This window comes from Leptopilina boulardi, unplaced genomic scaffold, assembly GCF_019393585.1.
Source record: "Leptopilina boulardi isolate dan_hultmark-lab unplaced genomic scaffold, ZJU_Lbou_2.1 LbouV2_221, whole genome shotgun sequence".
NCBI lineage: Eukaryota > Metazoa > Arthropoda > Insecta > Hymenoptera > Figitidae > Leptopilina > Leptopilina boulardi.
The window spans coordinates 1,106,109-1,128,169 of NW_026137776.1; the positions used below are offsets into that span (position 1 = coordinate 1,106,109).

At 26.7% G+C, this 22,061-nt stretch overlaps 2 protein-coding genes across 19 annotated transcripts in view; one reads left to right on the top strand and one right to left on the bottom strand.

The window, feature by feature from the left end:
• LOC127279649 (LIM domain and actin-binding protein 1) overlaps nucleotides 1-22,061 on the top strand; it is a 109,136-nt gene that overhangs the window by 19,749 nt on the left and 67,326 nt on the right. The window lies entirely within an intron of this gene.
• On the bottom strand, nucleotides 299-3,722 carry LOC127279656 (chymotrypsin-2-like). The gene is made up of 5 exons (XM_051302166.1): nucleotides 3,571-3,722; nucleotides 3,363-3,504; nucleotides 1,197-1,449; nucleotides 862-1,005; nucleotides 299-664 (listed from the first exon to the last, which is right to left on the bottom strand). The coding sequence occupies exons 1-5, from the start codon at nucleotides 3,635-3,637 to the stop codon at nucleotides 518-520; spliced, it is 753 nt and encodes a 250-aa protein (XP_051158123.1). The 5' UTR covers nucleotides 3,638-3,722; the 3' UTR covers nucleotides 299-517.

A 22,061-nucleotide genomic window follows, 5' to 3' on the forward strand; every position in this document is an offset into this window, starting at 1 on the left:
TTCTATAAAATATTTTTTGAAAGAAATTTTATTGAAAAATTAACAATATTTCTACAATAAAAATTGGAATATATATAAACAAAGACAATTATATCAGAGAAACATATTCCTCTCAAAAAGTGCACGCAAGGAAAATTGAAATATTTGAGAAAGTTATATACTGCATTATAAAACGCAACTCACGGGATGTTTTGTAAATACTATAATATTTATTACTTTTCTTGGAATATGTTAACTTGGAAACATTTAAACCATTATTTATTTTTCAATTCATTAAAAATGAATTCGAATCACTCTATAATGAGATTAGTAATTTTATTTCATACAAAATTTCGTAATGTAATATACATTTCTTATAAAAATATTTAAAAAATAAATATTTCGTTATTAATACATAATGTGAAAAATATTAAAAGTTTTTTTTTGTATCGATCCAATATTGGCACAAATATATACTATATTATTAATAGTATTATATAAATTTATTCAAGATTTTGTGTAATGATTAAATAAAATATTATTTATTAATTACACTCTTGATCCAATCTACATAATTCCAAATGCGAATTACTTGATCAGCATCGCCTGAACCACAAGTTACTCGGTTTGTAGCTATTCCTAGTTGGTATTTTTCTTGAAATACAAGAGGACTACCAACATCTTTCTGTAAAGCAAAACGTGGAAAAATGCGCTTTTATAAATATTGTGATTAAAGTTTTTAAATTTTAATATATTTTTTACTTCATTCAACATTGAGAAAAATATTTTTCTCGAATGTATTATGTAAAAAAATGGTAGATGAATTTTTTTAATGATAATCGTATTTAATTTAATTAATTGAAATTAAAAATATATACTCACAAAACATATACCATATCCTCTTCTACTAATAAGACACATTTCCCAATCTTTTATCCATGGATATTTTTGACGACATCTTTCCTGAGATACAATTCGCGTTGAATAGAAACGAAGATCACGAATCGAAGTCTGTCCAACTGTTTCCTTTAAATTTAAAAATTACTTTAAAATGCTATTTAAAACTATTTTAAAAAATATTAAATGAAATTCTATAAAATGAAAATTCTAACTAATGAATTTTAGATTCTTATTATTATTATTTTTTTTAGGTGAAATATAATGAATTGACCGATTAAAATTTAATTATTGTAAAATAAGTGGAAAACAGTACTTACCATACTAGACGCACCCCAGGCACTTATTTTTAAAGGTAAATAAGGTTTTACCATGTCTTTATAAGGAAGTTCTACATTTTTAATAGTATCTGAATATATTATTTCCTGTTTTACTTTAATTAATGCTAAATCAATAGCTCGATTATTTGCATTGTCTGGATGAATGACAACCTCAGTAATATTGTAGATTGTACCATTTTTATCTGTCCAGTCTGTTGTACCAGCCATAATGTAAAATAGAGTTGTATTTGGTCTAAAATACAGTTCGATTACTGTTTATTTTTAATTCACAATTAATTTTAAAGTATCAAATTGATAACAAAATCCGTGTATCAAAATATCTTAAATCTACAATATCAAAATCAAAACCGCTTTTCAATTTGATACCTGCAAGTTAAATTAAAGAACCCGATTCTATAAGAAGACCTACGCTTGAGGCAGCCGCCTTGCGACCAGTCAGGTGGTCCAAAAATGGAAAAAAATAAAATCCGCATCTTTTTTTCCTTTGAGCTTTTTTTATAAAACGAATATTAAAATTAATAGAGGTAAAAAATTAGAAAATTTTTTTACGATTATTGCAAAATTTAACTTCTTTCTTTTATGTGCTGAAAACGAATCTGACCATCAAAATGCTCCATCACGTCAGGATTTTTAGTAAATGAAGCCTAAAAGGTCAAAAAATGGCCATTTTAGATAATTTTTTTTGGGATAGAAATTTTTTTTCAATTTTCGACGAAAAGGTCGCATAGTACAACTCTTTAGCTTTAAAACCCATTTTTCAAAATTATTGTACGATTTTTTAAAAAAAAGTTATGAAATTTTGAAATTAACAGTTTCAGTTACGCCAATATTGACGTTATACCCAACGATTCTTTAGACAGTTCTTGGGAAAAATATTTTCTACAAAATCTTGTTTCTACCTTATTAGCTTGAAATTTGTTACTCGGGGGTTTTTGGGGTCGCTGATTACGAATCTGAAGTTGGATTTTAAAAATTAAAAATGGCGGATCCAATATGGCGGACGAATTTTACAAAAAATGATCTAATTTGCTTGAAACTCGTTACTCGGGGGTTTTCGGGGTCGCTGATTACGAATCTGAAATCGGATTTTAAAAATTAAAAATGGCGGATCCAATATGGCGGACGAATTTTACAAAAAAATCATCTAATGTGCTTGAAATTTGTTATTCGGGGGTTTTGGGGGTCGCTAAATCTGACTTTAGCGGATAAAACCCCCCAGTAAACATTTTCATCCAGATCAGTTAAATTTTTAATCTTTTTTCTAGCCATTTTAAATTTTGAAGATTTGACTTCAGATTCGCAATCAGCGACTCCAAAAACCCCCGAGTAACAAATTTCAAGCCAATAAGGTAGAAACAAGATTTTTTAGAAAATATTTTTCTCAAGAACTGTCTAAAGAATCGTTGGGTATAACGTCTATTGGCGTAACTGAAACTGTTAATTTCAAAATGTCATAACTTTTTTTTAAAAAATCGTACAATAATTTTGAAAAATGGGTTTTAAAGCTAAAGAGTTGTTATTTAATGGACTTTTAAAACATAACTAGTCGTAATTAAATAATAATAAAGTTTTAATTTTGAAAATATGTGTTTTTCAACCTTCTACTGAAAAAGTTATCGAGGGAATTTTCATTCTGGAAAAACTTCTCGCGACAAAGTTTGTTCTTACATATTAAAGAAGTTTTTTCAAAAGTTTGGAATTAATTCTATAAAATATAAAGAAGTTATAAGGAAAATAGTGAAAAACTATTTTTCCTTATACTGCAGCAGTAATGCACCCAAAAAAATCCATCAATATTTGGCAAAATTACGACGAGTTATATGTTTTAAAAGTCCATTAAATTATCGTAAAAAAACTGTCTACTTTTTTTGCCTCTATTAATTTTAATATTCGTTTTATAAAAAAATCTCAAAGGAAAAAAGGTGCGGATTTTCATTTCCTACAGGATAGCGTTTTTAAAAAATTTGAATTTTATTTTTTTCCATTTTTGGACCACCTGACTGGTCGCAAGGCGGGTGCCTCAAGCGTAGGTCTCCTTATAGAATCGGGGTCCTCAATTGTTATCTATAGTCTCATTAATTTAAATTTTAAAGACTCAATAAATTTTATACGTTAATTTTTTTTAAAAAAAAAGTAAATACTTACGAAATTATACATGTTGCAGCCGTTAAAATCCATCTTGAATTCAAAATAGAACCACCACAATAATTGCCAAAATCATCATCTGTTTGAATAGATACTTGATATGGAAATTGTCCCTCACTGGCCTTAACGCCCCCAGAAAGTCCTGTATAAATTATAATCAAAAATTAAATACTAAATTTAAAAAAAAAATAAAAACACAATTTTTTACCTAAGGAACTGCCAAATAATGCTAAAAGCACAAACACTGATAGTAACCGACTCATATTGAAACTCATTTTTGATATGTCTGTAATTATTGTTGTTCTTCATTTATATGGATTTTTTTATCAGATATTGTAAACCAATTTATTATGGCAACAAGGAAAAAAAAATTAAATTTTAATATTACTTGAAAAAAAAATTAGCACTAAAAGATAAGAAACTCATTAAATATTTATGAAATTCTTTTAAATATGAAATAATTGTTTGAATTGATAAATATTTATAAATATAAGTTAAACACTTGTTGCATAGATTTAAAAGTAAATAAAATTTATTTAGTTTCTTTTTTTTTATAAAAGTCAATGATCCGCATTTCTGTAATAGTATTGAATTATACATATAATATACATATATGTATATAACAAATAATAGTTTTTGAATCGCAATTGAGGAAATGGTAGTTTTATAAAGCACTATCGGTACAATAAACTGCGGGATAACAATGAATCGTTACAATGAGAAAGGGCATAACGTGAGTCATCAATAACAGCAAAAGATTATTGCCTCTTTATTACGAAATCAATCAACTTTCAATATATTTGTATTTTTTAATTGATCTTTATAATATATGAAAATAAATATTAATTTTCAATAAAGAGGGTTTAGATAATTACAAGTTTTTACTTTTTTTTAAAACTTAAAAGTAAGTAAAATTTTTGTCAACCTATAATGTATGATTCTTCTTCGTAATAACGGAATATTCTTAATCTGAGAGGAAATTTTAAATCCCATTAATGTTAAAGTTATGTACACAATATCAGAAATCTACACAATCTTATCTCTATAGCATCTCATAATCTCTTACAATTCTTTTTTCTTCTTAATAACTCGTCATAATTCATGACACCAATATACAAGAAGCACAAAAATAACAACAAAACGCTCCTAGAAAGTAATGATTCCATTGGATTAAGTCATTTTCTACAGCGTTAAAGAGTAAATTGATGATATCATTCTTCTTGATATATTATTTTAATAAACCAAAAGCTTTTAGGATAAAAATGTGCGAAAGATCACACATGTTTCTTCTGTTATGGAACATGTTTTTTTTTTAAATTCTGTTTTTGTCTTATTTTTGACACTTGTGTCCATATATAACTTACTATTGGGATGTCCGTTACTGTGAAGCGTTCTCTGTTGGAAAAATTTTTAACCCTTGAAAGTAGGATGTTTTTCAATTTTTGTCTAGTTTAAACCAATCAGAGTAACTTTCAGACATAGTGGTGAAAAATGGTACTACTGAACGTAGGATAAAATGCTAAGCCACGCCCCTAGCGGACATCCCAATAGTTTTTTTTTTTTTTATTATAAACAGAATTTTTTTGCTCTCTATAAACCCTTTTAAAGATTGTTATTACAAGACGCATGAATAAGCTCTAAAATTAATTTTGTTCGAATTTTTATTTGATAAAATGATAGAATTTTCTTTTAGCCGAATTTTTATTTGTTCGAATTATTTTTTTAAACAGAATTTCCATATTTCCGATTTTTCATATTACAAAATTTATTTTTTTTAACTTGACAGATCATAACAAAAAGCAGTTTTATGATAAGTAGAAGAAAATTGATGTTGCTTGTAATAATTTTTTTTCAGAATATAAAAACCCCTTTTTGTTTACAAAAACAGCAGTTTTGTGATCAGTAGAAGAAAATTGAAAAAGATCGAATTTTTATTTATCAGAAAAGCAAATTAAACGAATTTTTATTCTTTCAATACATTTAATTTTCCTATTAACCGAATTTTTATTTGTTCGATTTATTTTTTTTTTAAAGATATTTTATTTGTCCGAATTTTTATTTATTTGAAATAATTTCCGAAAATTTTGGGCGCGAATTTTAAACTCAATCAATTTGAAATTACCCAGAAATTTTTTATTGGTTAATTTTAAAATTCTCATCCAAATGTTTATTCAAACCAAATGATAATTTCTGTCACATAAAAAATCGATGAAATAGAAAGTGAATTTTTGGTTACATAAATATTCTGTTATAAATTTTTCAGTATTTAAAAATAATTAAAAAAAAAAAGTAATAGAAATTTTTTTAATATCGTTAAGTTCACACGATTGGGAATTTGTTTTTTTTTTTTTTTTTGCTTTTATCAAAAATAATTTTGAGTCTCCGTCAATTTTGTTTTTGTAACCGTCTGAAGAGAATCCGCATTCGTATATCTTGAGGCTTGCATGAGTGTAAAAATGCATGCTGTGTTCTGTATTCGAGGGTTTTAGTTCTCTCTCTCTCTCTTTTTTTTTCTTCTTTTCTTTTAATCTCAACAGATTTATCTTTACAGACGTATCCACACATAAGCCCAACACATATTCATAGTGACTCAGTCACATAGCTCTAGAGGTCGATTTCTTTCTTTTTGTCGCAGCCATTGCTCTTTCAGAGTGCGTGGATGAAGCAGCAATTTTGCACATATTATATGAGCGCAGTTCACTGTGTTACCGTCAATATCAACCACAATATTTCGCTTTTTCTGACACGCTGAGGCATTTTCGGGTAAACTTGCAGTTGTGCATTCTTAATAAAAAGGAAACTCAGTTCACTCAACCCAAAAAAATCACGTTTTGAATAAATTCCTTTCTATATACAAGATTAAAGTGTATTTTTAAAAATTATGGAAATTATTTTTTTTTTATTCAATTTATCCATTTTATACGGTCCTATTTATTGATTATATACATATAACCGATTTTACTTTTGACCGAATTTTTAAAAATCGAGTTTAATAAAGACGAAATTTACGTTTAGTCGAATTTTTATTTTATATTTTCAATTTAATTTCCAATTTTCTTTTTATTTATTTTTTCTTTAAATAAATTTTAATGAATTAATAATTAAGCAAAAATATTGTAATCGGTTCATTTTAAAATAGATTTAAAAATTCATTTTAAAATTCTGTAAATTGAGAATTATGTTAAATTAAACTTTAAATAGCAAATTGTTTTACCAACAGAAGCATATTTTATTTTATTTATTTAAGTATTAAACGAAATGTTCAAATTTTAAAATCGTTTCTTATTGGAAAAATGAAAAGCATTTTCAATAAGATGATTTTCGAATTGATGATTGATCTATATTGAAGATAACATACATAATATAATATATTATGCGATATATCTGAACATCAGGATTTGATTTTCAATTTAAAGCCCACAGAGCTGTCACACTGCTCATTTCACCAATTTCAATTTCCTGATAGCAGTAGAAGTGTCTCATCAGAAATAGAAAAATAAATACATGTATATTCGAAACACATTTATATTTTTTCATTTTAAAAAAAGAATTCAATTTTTATTTAACAGAATTTTCATTTAACAGAAATTCTACTTAGCTGAATTTTTAAGTGAGAGAATTTCTATTTCACCGAAACTCCATTTGATCGAACTTTCACTTCTTCCAATTGTCATTTGATAGAACTGTATTAAAACGTCGAATTTCCATTTGCAGAAACTTTCACATATCGGATCGTATACACACCCGAACAAAATATTTTAGCGAAAATTTTAAAATCAACCAATCATATTTGTCTTAAGATAATTTTTCATAGATGAATTTTAAAAACTCCCGCTGAAATGTTTCGTACGGGTATGTATATGATCCGATATGTGAAAGTTCTATTAAATTCTAAATTCGACGTTTTAACAGTTCTATCAAATGACAATTCGGACAAGTGAAAGTTTGGTCAAATAACAAAAGTTAGAAATAATAAATAATAATCAAGAAATTAAATACAAAATCAAAGCAGATTTTTATTACGAATTCTAAAACCCATGTAAACATAAAAATATATTATTAAACACGAAGCTGAAGTACGCAACGTTTATGATAAACGATTTTTAAAAAAATAATTTTTTAAAATGAAAAATTTTATAATTTTTTGCGTAAAAATTTTTTTTTGTATTTTTTATTTATCAACAAAGAAAAAAATATTTTTTAGGTAAAAAATTATAGAATTTTTCATTTTAAAAAATTAGTTCTTTAAAAATCGTTTATCATAAACGTTGCGTACTTTCAGCTTTGTTTATTAATCAAGAGATCAATACAAATCATTATGGATTTTTATTTAAATATAAAAGTTTAGTTAAATAAAAATTCTCCGATATGAATAAATACGGCTCATTATAAAATCTACTTTATAAAAGTCGGTTAATTAAAAATTCGATGATTCTTAATTCGATACTACAAAAATTCCGACAGATCTTAAATGTAAGTTAATATTTATGCGATTCGAGAAAATTAATTGCATACAAATTTGTTGGTTTAACTAAACATTTATACATACATAAATTGATATTAAGTACAACGTAAATTTTGTTTTAGTCCAATTGAAGACGAAATGTATACACAATGTATGTTGAGAATTAATTTGATACCCATTTGCCGCATGTTCATCTAAAGTGTGTATCTCACATGATTATTGCTCTCTCTCTCTCTTTCTCTCTTTGTGCGCGGACCATTCAAAATAGCTGAGGCGACCATTGCCAACATACCAATACGTCTGAGACAGCCCATACCAGTTTGTCTAGAGCACCCACTTCTATCGCCAATATATACAAGCATGGCGCCAATAACCATATAACGCGACGTGTCTGTGTGTGTATGTGCTTATCCAATCAACCGCTAATAATTAGACTGCACTTAAAAGGATCGACTTGAATCATAGATTGCAAAAATGATATACTATATAGCATTCTCTTCTTATTCCTCTCACATTCTTCATCTTGTATATATTTATCTTAGCTCACATTATTCACACTTTCCTATTGTGTCTGAACAAATAAATGATTTATCAATTTTTATACTATCGAATAAGGAATTTTTTTCTTTCCCTCACAATTATACACTAGAAGGGAAGGGGCGCATGATTATCCCATAAAAATCATTAACTAAAATTTTTATTTTAAAGAATTTTATTAGAATCAATTTTTTGATAAATTTTCATTTTTCGTATTAGCATTTGAAAGAACTTATTTTTATACGAATTTTTACTTAACGAAATTTTAGGTACCGAATTTTTGTTTGGTAGAATTTTTATTTTATAGTCATTTAATTTACAGGACATTTTATTCAAGAGAATTTTAATTTAACAGAATTAATTAATCGAATTAATTTAATCGAATTTTATGTGATTCGAATTTTTAAATGACAGAAATTCCAATTCATCGTATATTAATTTTTCTGAATTTTTATTTGTACGAATTTTTAATTGATAGAATTTTTAAGACGCTCTATTTTCATATATGTGCGAAATTACAAATGTCCGAACAAACAATCGACAGAAAGATTTTGTCGCAATTAGAAATCATCAAGAAATTATTGATCAATTTTAAAAATTGCGTCGAAATCTTTTTGTCGATTGTTTGTTTGGTTATTTGTAATTTTGGACAAATGAAAATTCGGCGTCTTAAAATTTCTATCAATTAAAAATTCGGACCAATTAAAATTTAGTGAATTGGAATTTCTGTTATTTAAAAATTCAAATTTACGTAAAATTCTATTATTGAATGAAAATTTTGTTGAATTAAAATTCGTCTAAATTAAAAGTCTTTTAAATTCGTTAAAAAATTTACGAAATTCCGAGGGAAGTGATAAATTAATAAATATACTTTTTGACCATTTGGTTTGATTCTATCACTTGATAAATATGGATAAAATTTCTGTAATTTTTGGCTTTTCGATTCATTTTTTTTTCCATGGTATATAATCCAGAAAAGTTGTAGAAACAATTTTAAATTCATATAAAATTAAAATCTGTTTTAATTTAAGTCTAAGAAACTTAAAATATTTTAACGGGTTTTTGAGTTATCACAAAAAATGTACGACAATCTAAAAACTATGTAATTTTGGTACTTTTTCATGGTAATTACATAGTTTTTTGATAAATTATTGTCGTACATTATCTTGGTGATATATTTCAAGAATCCGTTAAGGTATTTTAAGTTTCTTGGATTTAAATTAAAGCTTAACTTTCAACATTTTATTTAACATTTTTTCTACAACTTTTCTGGATTGTGTCAATGGTTAAAAAAATGAATCAAAAAGTTTAAATGAACATAAATTTTATATTCATCAAGTGATAGAATTTAACAAAATTTACTTATCACGGTGCGCCTGAAAAAAATTGAATCAAAACATTATTCAGATTTACCTGTAGATTTTGGAAGTATTATGTTTTTAGATTTAAAAAATCGTAGAATTAAATGATTAATTATTATTAATTATCATTACTATATTATAAAAAGATATCGCCGCCGTCGCTGATTCAAGAATCAATGCTAGGCGAGAATTTCGACGCTACGCGGGAGCTCACAGTACTCGCCTACCGTTCAACTCGCGAAGCATTAAAACTTGCGTACCGTTCAGAATTTGTCTCGAAAATTTCAGTTATTGTACTATCTTTATCAAAAACATAGGTTAAAAATTAACATAACATCAATACTCAAGGTCAAACGACAGAATTATAGAATAAAACGAACATAACCTCAAAACTTAAGGACATGTCAAAAACCAAAGATTTTGGTGGAGTAAAAACCGACATAACCTCAAAATTAATATCAGAGGTCAAGATATGACAATCCCTTTAAAATTTTAAAGGTCAAAGGAGAACATAACCTTAAATTTACGTTGAAGGTCATAGGCGTGGAGGCATAACCTCAAAATTTGGTCAAAGTCATAGAAAAAATCTGACATTACTCCAAAATTAGGGTCATAGGTTAGAAGGACGTCATCCGTGGTACATCTTAGAAACAAATTCTTTAAAATGAAATAATACATTTTTTTAAAAAGAATTTGGTTAAAATTAATCTTTGAAAACAAAAACTTATTCTGTTCCTAATTAATTTTTTAATTGCAGAATAGATGAAAATTTAGTTTACGGATACAAGTTAAAATATAGTTTATGTTCATATTAAAATATAAATAAATTTTTGCTGTTCAAATTTAAAAACTTTTTATTAAATGTAAATTTAATCAAAATAATATTTAATATTTTTAGTAAATTTAAATAGGCGGTTGGCGCGCAAAGCGCGCAGGGGGGCTGGGCCCCATAGTAATTATAATATAATTAATCTAATCTTTAAAATTAATACCATTATGTTAAATGACATTAAATTTACTATAAAATTTACATTATTTTCCTTTATTTAATGAATTTTTAATAAAAATTTTAATATTTAAAAATAATATGGATAAACACAAAGATCGGAATTGTCCGCTTTACGTAGAATGCCCCATATACACTAAGAAAGAATTTCTTAAAATTTTTATTCCAAACACTCGAATTTATAAATTTTTTTTTATTCCACTTATCTTGGTATATAAACGATAATTTTTCCGTTATAGCGTCTTATTTGAATAGTTTGACCGTTATTACATTAATTATATTTAAATTGAGAAATTTACTATCCGCTTTTACGTCCAGCGGATGTCCAGCACGATTCGTCGTCGTCGTCGTCGTCGTGGATATTTATGGAATCTTTTGCATGGCCGCTAAGCGACATATAGAGAAGCTTCACTTCCGCGATAAAGCTACGAGAAAATAGTTTTGAGTAGTTGCTAAAAATGAAATCTGTATGAGCGCATCTCATCGTATAATAAGATAACCTTTTTCTATATCTTGAATGAATAAAATAATGAATGAAAAGTGGTTTTAATGAATTTTAGATCTAGAATATCCAATTATATCAGTTATTCTTGAAGAAGAAATGTTGAAAATACTCTGCGACCAAGTAGGTTCTTATACGATTGCTAAATAATCGTCATTAAAGTAATTTAGTTCGCTGTTGGAGCAAAATGTGTAACAGAACTTTTCTCTTTGCTCCACTTGTATTTTATATATGGTAGGGTGAAAGATCTTCAACATCTGTCAATTGCAGCCGGTCACTTTGCCAGTGTATTTACGCTTTCAATTTCACCACACACTAATCGAATTTTTACAGGGCCCGATTGATATCAATTTTGCCCTTTTGAGATTTCCTGTTTATTCGCCTCTCCTAATGCGGAAAGTCTATTTTAACAAATATTTCTTTAATTATTTACTCATCTTTACTCTCTTTTGTATGTGTTTGAAATTTACGAACACAATTTTACTTTAAACGAAGCTGAAGTACGCAACGTTTATATAAACGATTTTTAAAGAAATAATTTTTTAAAATGAAAAATTCTATAATTTTTTGCCTAAAAAATATTTTTTTATAATTTATTAATTAATGAAAACTACAAGAAAAATTTTTTAAGCAAAAAATTATAGAATTTTTCATTTTAAAAAATTATTTCTTTAAAAATCGTTTATATAAACGTTGCGTACTTCAGCTGCGTTACTTTAATTGAAATTATTTCAAGAATTTATCATCTACTGTAGAATAAGAAATAAATTATATCTACTTGTTCTTTTTTTATATTATATACGATAAGAGAGTTATTTACCATTTTCAGAAATAATTTTTACCGTTTCAAATAAAATTTTTTCATATTCTCTAAAGTCAAAAATAACTAATTAGAAAACTACTAATTTATTTATTAAACTAGCATAATTAAAAGCGCGCAAGCGCGATAAATTGAGTATTTAATTGTTTGTTATAAAGAAATTAAAGATTAATATTATCAATAATAATTTAATTTATTAGAATATTATTACATATTAAATGATAATAATGAAAATTATATGTTTACAGGCCTCGGATTATACGACTTTTTCCGACTTTTTTCAATAATACGACTTTTATCGACTTATTTTAATAAAATGCGACATTTTTTTTTTACATTTAAAAAAAAATGTAAATAAAATACATTTTTTAATATAAAATTTATATCTTCTTCAGATCTTCTTCAATTCAATTATTTAACAAATTTTGAACTAAAATGATTCTTCACTAAATTAATTATTTTTAATAATTTTAATGAAATACATCACAAATTCAATTATATCAAAATTATTTTTCAATTAAAATTTTTATTAAATTTAACAATTGTTTATAATTTTAAAAAAATATATCACAATAAAATTGCATTATTTTTTAAAAATTTCAATTCAAAATAAACTAAAATTCAATTATTACCCGAAATTTTCAATTCAAAATGAACTGAAATTTAATTATTTTCCAAATTTAAAGTCAAATAAAATTTCATTATTCTCAAAAATTTGAATTCAAAATTAATTGAATTTTCAATAATTTGAATTTAAAAGCATCTAAAATTTAATTATTTCTAAAATTTTCCATCGAAAAATTTTTTTTTTGAAATTTAATAATTTTAATTATAACTGTATGGAAATTCAATTATTTTTAACTATTTTAATAATATTCTTTGAAAATTCAACTATCTGAAACCATTTTTCAATTAAAAATGATTTTCAAATTATTGTACTTTATCCGTTCTTCCTAATAAATTTTTAGTGAAATCATCTAAAATTTTAATTACAAAACACTTAAAGTTTCAATTAATTTCAAAAATCTCAATTTTAAATCTTTGAAAATTCAATTAAATTTAAAAAATGTTTTCCAAAAATTGTTTGATAAATTATTTTTAGTTCTGTGAAATTTAATAATTGTTTGAAAATTAACAATATCTTTTGAAATTTAATTATTTCTAAAAATTTCAACTTTAACCCTTCGAAAAGGATTATTATTAAAAAAAAAAATTTTTTATTTAAAAATCTGTAAAATATTTTTGTTAAAATAAAAAACAAATCCACTTTTTTTTGGAATATAAATCGACTAAAACGACTTTTTGTGTCTTTAAGTTGATTCGAGGCCTGTGTTTTTATAATTAATATTTAATAGGTATTCGTTGGCCCTTGGTACCTTAAAATTTAATTTTTAAAAATAAATTTTTTTCAAATTACTATCTTGTACGAAATTTCCTGGCGCATCTTTTTTCTCATCATAATTTTTTTGTATTTGTATACAATTTTTGAATCAATATACAACTTTAAAAAAAATTTCGTTGGTAAACGTTGTGTACTTCAGCTTCGTGAATTGAATTTTCGAATTTGGAATTTTAAAGAAACTTATTCCGAAATTTGGAAACACAATTATACAACTTTGGCAAAAATGAGAAAAAGCATTATCAAAATTTGACACGTCATAAGATTACTATTCAAAAAAATACGTGAAATCAGAAAAGGCCAACTTCAAGTTAGGACAGAAGGACAGACCAAGCATTTTATTATTATATAATTTTACTAATCGAAAACGCCCTTTTACCAAGTTTCGTAAAAATCCGTTAAAATTAAAATTTTAAGAACATGGATGTTCAAATAATGTTTTAGCATAAAATGTTTTAAGAACATTTTTGGAACGAACATAGTTTTTTGACCACCGGGACAGCAAAAAATATTCTATAGTCCATGAAAAATAAAATTAAAATATTAATCTCTCGGAAAAATAATTTGAAAATCGAAAGTATATAACTGTGCCCCCCCCCCAAGTGATAGCTATAATAGTGTGTTCTATTTCTGTGAATGATTTTCTGAAATGAAAATAGAATTTGGTAATCAGAAACCGTAAATAAGATACTACTGGGTCGATTACTTATACAGACTAGTGATAAAGGAAAGCTCGGTCATCAGCATGGCCATCATCATCATCATTCTATGGAATGCCGCGAATACCGCTTCTCGCGCGGTCGTTCACCAGCTTCATTCGGCGAGGCTCGTCCATGTTCGGCCTCCACTTGTGGAAAAGCAAGAATCAGTCTGTAAAACACCTTGAAAAACATATCCACTTATACGAGCTCTCTCGCGTGTTAACTAGCTCCATGTCTAAGAGTAAAGTATATACACAATGTTCAAAGTGACATTAGGTGTAATTCAATGAAAGAATGATAGTCCCGATTTCACTTAGATTATAAATATATAGGGAAGGTTTTTAAACTTATCTCTTTATATTGAATCAGTTTGATATATTATTTATTTTTCAAAAAATGTATGTGACCCTTCACGAGAAATGGGACCTTACGTTGAAAAAAAATTTAGTTTATGTTTCTGATTTTTAAAGTGACTCTTTTAATTTGAATCGGTGAAATAGATAGAATTCGGTTACTGAATCATTTAGTGAAATTTTCACTGAAAGTCAGTCCCCAAAAAAATGATTATTTAAAATTTTTATTTTAAAGAATCTTATTAGAATTTATAGGTACCGAATTTTTATTTCGTAGAATTCTTAACATTGCAAATTGTTCGACATTGCAAATTGCCGAACAAACAATTGACAGAAAGATTTCGGCGGGATATTTAAAATTCACCAATCAAAAAAGTTGTCAAGAAAATCGTGATTGGTGCGGATTTTAAAAAACGCGCCGAAATCGATTGTTTGTTCGGCTTTTTGCAATTTCGGACAAATGAAAATTCGTCCTTTTTTAGAATTCTAAGAAATAAAAATTCGGTACCTATAAATTCCGTTAATTAAAAATTCCTTAAAAAAGAAATTCTGACAAATGTTAATTCAAAAAATGAAAATTCATCTAAAAAATAATTATATCTAATAAAATTGTTGAAAATATGAAAATTCTAACTGATGATTTTCATGAGATAATAATGCGTCCCTTTTTTAGGTGAACTTTTCGAAAATTCAATGCAAAAAATTATAGCAAAATAATTTATCCATTTTTCTCCATGTACGAGAAATAATAACAGAAGTATAGAAAATTAACACAGGAAGAGCAGAAATATAATAAAATAAAATTAGAATTTTAAGTTAGAGATTTTGAAATTTGTATAAAGTATTAAAAAAATGTTTTTAATAATCAGAAAAAAGATTTTGTGAAAATATTGATTAGAATTTTTTCTTATTTGTTGAGTTGCAATTAACAGCAAGGTCACGTGATCGCTGCAATTGATACCGAGAAAAGGGAATTTTGTTAAATCCTAATAACCAGATTGTCAGTGTAACAATTCTCCTTTTTCTCTGTGTATAAATTTCTCAGTTGAATTTCTCGTAAACTACTAAATGTAAATTCAACTCGGATTTTATGAGCGGAAAATTCTAAAATCTAACGAAAGTGATGTTCGAAATTGTTGACATATATTTTATTAAATTAATATTACTAAAAGTAAAAAAAAATGTTACTTAAAAATTGTTACAGAAAATTTAAACGTCATACTCGCCTTACTTCATATTTTCTAAAAATACAAAGTATTTTATTTTTTTTAATTATTATCTGCGAAAATATCACAATTTTCACACAATACCACAGACTATTCTCATCATATTTTAGACTTGACAAAATTTCAGCTCAATTCATTCAATATTTTATGAGAAATTCTACCGACAAATTAAGATTGTAACAAACACGTGACCTAACAGTCACATGCTGTAAAGAAAGCTAAAATTAAACAGAATTTCTTAAGGAAATTCATTACTCTTCGAAACGCTTTAAGACATACACAACGTATATGAACTCCCTGTTACTGTTACAATATATTATACACTCTACAATAATTTTCTCGAGAAATGTGTGAAGAAAAGTAAAAAAAAAATATGTCTATAAATAACATTTGTTTTTAGGTTGATTTTCGATTGCACAACTACGGGAATTACAATAACCTAAAAGCAAGTAATTATTATGTAACACCTCAAACGAGGAAAGGAAAGATTCCAAAACATAAAAAAAATCTTTCTATTGGCATAAAATATACTCAAAATCAACTTTTTGGACCATCATTTCATTCTATTATACTTTTGAAATTAATTTAAAGAGAAGAATTTAACGATGTTTTAGGTAAAAGAAGGTACCCGAAATTATTTCACTCAAATTTTAAAAGTAACAGTAGTTTTTAAGTAAAAAAAAATATTACTAAATCAAATAGTAGTAATATTTTACTAAATATTTTAGTGAAGTACAAAAAATAATTTTTAGAATCGTTTCCTTTTATATACATTCATATTTATAGTTGCGTGACCTATAGACAAAAGTTATGACATAACAACAAATTTGTAGCCTACGCACTGTAATATACTAAATGATGACTCCAATCAATGATCTGCTTATAGTTACACTTGACTATATATATATATATATATATATATATATATATATATATATATATATATTACTCTTCCATTCTTGTAAACTATATCTTCACCTATACAATAGATTACTTTATATCATCATTATGACATCATTATGCCTGCCTCGTAACAACGATTATTTCAAGCAGAAATTTTCTGTAAATTATAAAAATAGTACCGTTTCTCATGAAATGTAAACAATCTATTCTCACGCAAATTACTAATTAGTATTCAAAGATTAAGATTCCTCGTATCAAATTGTATATTATATTTATACAAGAATCATTCATGAAAGTTGAAAGAAGCATGAACATATATTGTTCTGGTATAAGTCATTTTCTTTGAATAAAGCCGGAAGGATGTTAAGAATCCTGGATGTCCGAATACTTGTCTAAACATGTCCGAGAAATAATTATTATTGTCGTTCCATGGAACTTTCACGAGCTGAATAGACAAAAATTAATCACGTTGATCGAATTCATATGTGAAAAAATTCTCGGGAATTGACCACTGAAAACTCTTGCTGAAATTTCGACAGATTTTTAGAGGTTCCGTGTGGCTCAGGGCCGAAACCCTTACTCTCTAAATCTGAATTAGTAGTTTTCTACTAATGAAAGAGTGCGGATTCGTTTACCAATTGAATTAGTAACAGTTACCATAGAAACCGATTCCATAGTAGTCGCTTTCGTAGCAACTGTTTCCATAACAATCGTTTCCATGACAACTGTTTTCTTAGATCCATAGTAACCGATTTCATTACAACTTTTACCATAGCAACCGTTACTACGACAACTGTTAACTGTTAAACTAATTTTTATTATATACAAACTAATTTTTCACCTGAATGTTAAAACAAAAAAAGAAAGAAAGGCCTAAATTTTAAGACACATTATTGTTTGTATTGATAACAAACACATTGCACTATTACTTAAAATCGTTTTATTTTCTCTATTTATGAAAGTACAAAACTTTTCGGTTAGGTTAGGGAAAAAATTTAATGAACCATTAACAGATAAATTAAATAAGAAAATTTTCATACTATATAAAGTCGGTAAGATTAAATAATTGATAATTTTCAAAAACAAATAAATAAATAAATAAACGCAACTATATTAGATGCAATTATGAAGGAATGATGATTAAAACACTTAAAAGAGGAACTGTATATTAAGATATAAAACTGTTCATCAATTTATACTTCCGTTGCGTTAACTATAAGCACTCAACAAGAAATATTATTTCTATCCGTCCTATGGGTCCGTTAAAATTTCTCTCTTTTTTTCTCCCCTCCTATATATATATATTTATATATACACACTTTTAGCATAAATACATATATGTATATATATATAAAGTGAGCAAAACACCGGACAGACAAGATGCAATTTCGTCCCCGCGTGTGTAGTAAGAGCTGACGCAAAACTTTTTGCATTATATAGACACACACCACAAGCATGTATCTTTAAGAAACGCACATGCGTTATTTTATGATTTCAGGGGTTACGTATATATTAAACGTTTACTACGCAAGAAAGTTACAGCTTTACATCGTTATTAACAAAAGGTGTGCGTGTGTGTGTGTGTGTGCTTTATTATTTCCTTGTTTAAAAAAAAGATATTGTATACAATTTTTTTTAATATACATTCCACAAAAATGGATAAAAGTCTTTGAAAAAATGTATTCTATAAAAAAAACATATTTCAAAAATGTTAAAATTTATTAGCAGACAAAAATTTTAAACGTATTTTCATTTGTTTGAATTTACATTTAGAATTTTTAAAACCGAATTTTCATTTGTTTGAATTTTTATTTTACAGTACTTTATCATTTGTCCGAATTAATAACAAAAAAGTTTATTGTAATCTACTACGAATTTTTTTTTGTTAAATATTTATTCGGCTAAATGAAAGTTCTGTAAATTTAAAATTTGGCATTTTAAAAAGTCTAAATATAAAAATTTGGCTAAAAGTAAATTTTAAGCAATGAAAGGACCCCGCACTTTTTACATTGAAAATGGCTTTCAGCCAAATCTTTGGAAACTCTGTAGTTTTGTAGTTTAAGGCTTCCTGAACAAAAAATCCTTATGCCAAAATTCAATCCTATGAGTAGTTTTTTAGCTACAGCACAATTACTCGGGGGTTTTCGGGGTCGGTGAGTATGAATCTGTGCTCAGAATTTCGGAATTCAAAATGGCGGATCCAATATGGCGGACGCGCTTTTGAAAAATCACTCGAATTCACTTCAAAATCATTACTCGGGGGTTTTTGGGGTCGCTGAGTATGAATCTGTGCTCAGAATTCAAAATGGCGGATCCAATATGGGGGACGCGATTTCGAAAAATCACTCGAATTCATTTTGAGGTGAATTCAAGTTATTTTTCGAAAGCGCGTCCGCCATATTGGATCCGCCATTTTGAATTCCGAAATTCTGAGTACAGATTCGTACTCAGCGACCCTGAAAACCCGCGATTAACAGATTTTGAGCGATTTTGATTCATTTATGAAAAAGAAAACATTCATAAATATATTATTTTTACGTTATTATTTTTTAACTTTAAAGTGCTGTAACCTTAAACTACAAAACTACAAAGTTTCAAAAGATTTGGCTGAAAGCCATTTTCAATGTAAAAAGTGCGGGGTCCTTTTGTCAATTGAAAATTCTAACAAATATTAATTTTAGAAATCATCTAACTTCCAAATTTTGAAAGTAAAAATTTTTCATCGTACGAACTTGGATGCTATTATCTACATAAAAAATTTTTTACCCTTGAGCTATAACCTCGTGACATATAGACTTTGAGAGGGAAAATCTTAGAACCGGCAAAGGATTAAACGTGAATATAAATAAATATTAGATTCACACTTTATATATGTTCGGAAGATTATGAACTTTAATAATTTGGATTCATAACCAAAAAAGGCAATGCTCATTTTTCGCCATAAAAAAAATATAATTATTATATACGTTAATAGAGGTGAATTGATTTAATTAAAAGTCTCGCATAGCGAATGTTTAATTTACACTGACTGATGAATATCGCTCAACTGATGTATTACATTCGATTAATGCGCTTATATACAGATCATTCTTGATCTATCGCCCACCCACAACAGCAATAATTTGTACATGGAAGTTCATAAGAATTGCTACATATACATATATATATAGTTACAGACACATTTGTAACAATGCCTAACGACCATTTAATACCATTTGCCTTTTTTTCTTTTTCTTCTTCTTATTCGTATTCTCCTCCTGTTGCCAATTAGGTATTGAGGCTTCTCAATAACATTATTTTGATAGAATTGCTTTGAACACTTTGTTACTATATTGTACATATATATATACACTATATACTCACCCACTCGCCATTGCTCGTTACTTTAAATCATGATTTATTCGACACGCGTTGAAAAAGATTTTATCGCTTCTTTTATGCTTACTAAAGGAAATCATTTGGTAAATGTGACGTGACGTTTTGTCCATAAAAGGATAAGGAATTGCATCTATTTCTAAAACCTAATGATATGAAAAAAAGGACATTCAATAAAAGAAATTTGATACTTAAAAAAAAATGGTTATTATATATATGTGATGTGCACTGAAGAAAGAACACGGTGGGTCTCAACTAACTTCAACATAAAAGTGCTTATCCATTTCGATTCTTTTTAGATATTACAGCCCCATAAGAAAAAATATCCTGTGTAGCTGACCCGAGTACCCTAGGGGTTGCTCACGAAATACGTAACGCTTCCAGAGGGTACAACATAAAATTTTTTTAAAAATTGGTTGTATTCACTTAAAACTCATTTCTCGGGTGTTTTTGAGGTCGTTGATTACGAATATGAAGTCAGATTTTGAAAATTCAAAATGGCGGTTCCAATATGGCGGGAATTTTTTTCAAAACTTGATTTATTTAAAGGAAACCACTGCACATGTCTTTTGAAGACAAACGAAAGCGTTAGCATAAAAAGAGATTAATTTGTAATAAGAGACCCCGAAAACCCCTAGATACTAAGTTATGTGAAAATTTAAAAATTCGTCAGCCATTTTAGATTTTGAAAATTTGACTTTATGTTCATAATTAAATTATCGGTCCCAAAAACCCCTGAGGAACAAGTTTTAAGTGAATCCAACCAATTTTTAAAAAAATTTGTATGTTCTACTTAAAATCAGACATGTTTTTTGAGGTTAAAATCCTCCTGATGATTTTAAGCCTAAAATAAAAAATCGGTTCTGTCGGTTTTGAAAAAACTTACTTTTTATATTTTTTAAACAGGTTAATCAACATAGTTTTACGAGAATATGTACAAATAAGTTCTATATTGATTTTAGTTATATAAAATAGTGTCAGAAAACGGGTTCTGATGTTGAAGATGTTGCAGTAACTTTAATCCACCTTTAATGAAAACCTGTGAAAAATTGGTATAAAATTCAGTTTTTTCAATATTTCTCCTTCTCAGTTCATATGAACTCATAAGTATTTATAGAAAACTGAAAATGTATAAAATGTGATGGAAAATATAAAAAAGTGCTTTAGCTCTAAAACTTTCAGAGATATGACCTTCTAAAGTTAGATTTTAGCGAAAAAATTTGTTGAAAAAAATTTTAATTTTAGTTTTTGTAAAATTGATACTAATTTTCTTTGCATCTAAGGTATAGATACTTTACAGGACATAAATTATTGTAGAATTTTCATTTTTCGAATTACACTGAAAGATTTTTTATTTAAAAAATTAATATAATATTTCAAAATGGGGAATACTGTGTTTTCGTATACTATTTAGTCGTATGAAACTTACTAGTTTCTGACCTAATAGGACTTCAAATTAATATGGACTATATTAATTTTTGATATTGTTTGATTAGAAACTAGTAAGTTTCATACGACTGAATAGTACAGAAACAGAGTTTTTCCCATTTTGAAATAAATTATATTAAGTTTTCAAATAAAAAGTCTTTCATTGTAGAATTTAAAAGAATTTCTTCTTAAACAATTTTAATTAACAGAATTCTCATGTATCGAATGTTTATTGTGCAGAATTCTTAAAACGCACTGAATTTTTATTTGTCCAAAATTTCAAATAGCCGAACACACAATCAACAGAATTTTTTTTCCGTGTGATTTTTAAAATTGACCAATCACCATTTTCTTGACGATTTTCTGATTGGTCACTTTTAAAAATCGTTCTGAAATCTTTCTAAATAAAATGTTCATAAACTTTTTAGTTTATCGTCAATGATAGTTGTATACTTTGATACCAATTTTTGTATTGTTTTAACAATAATCAGTATATCAATATTAATCTAATTTGGGTAGGTTGAATTCAATAATTTTATCCGTTTTTCAAGATCAGGTCAAATTTTTAAAATAATTGCCATTTTGTTTTTTTTGCCGATTATCAAAATACAACATTTTTCCTA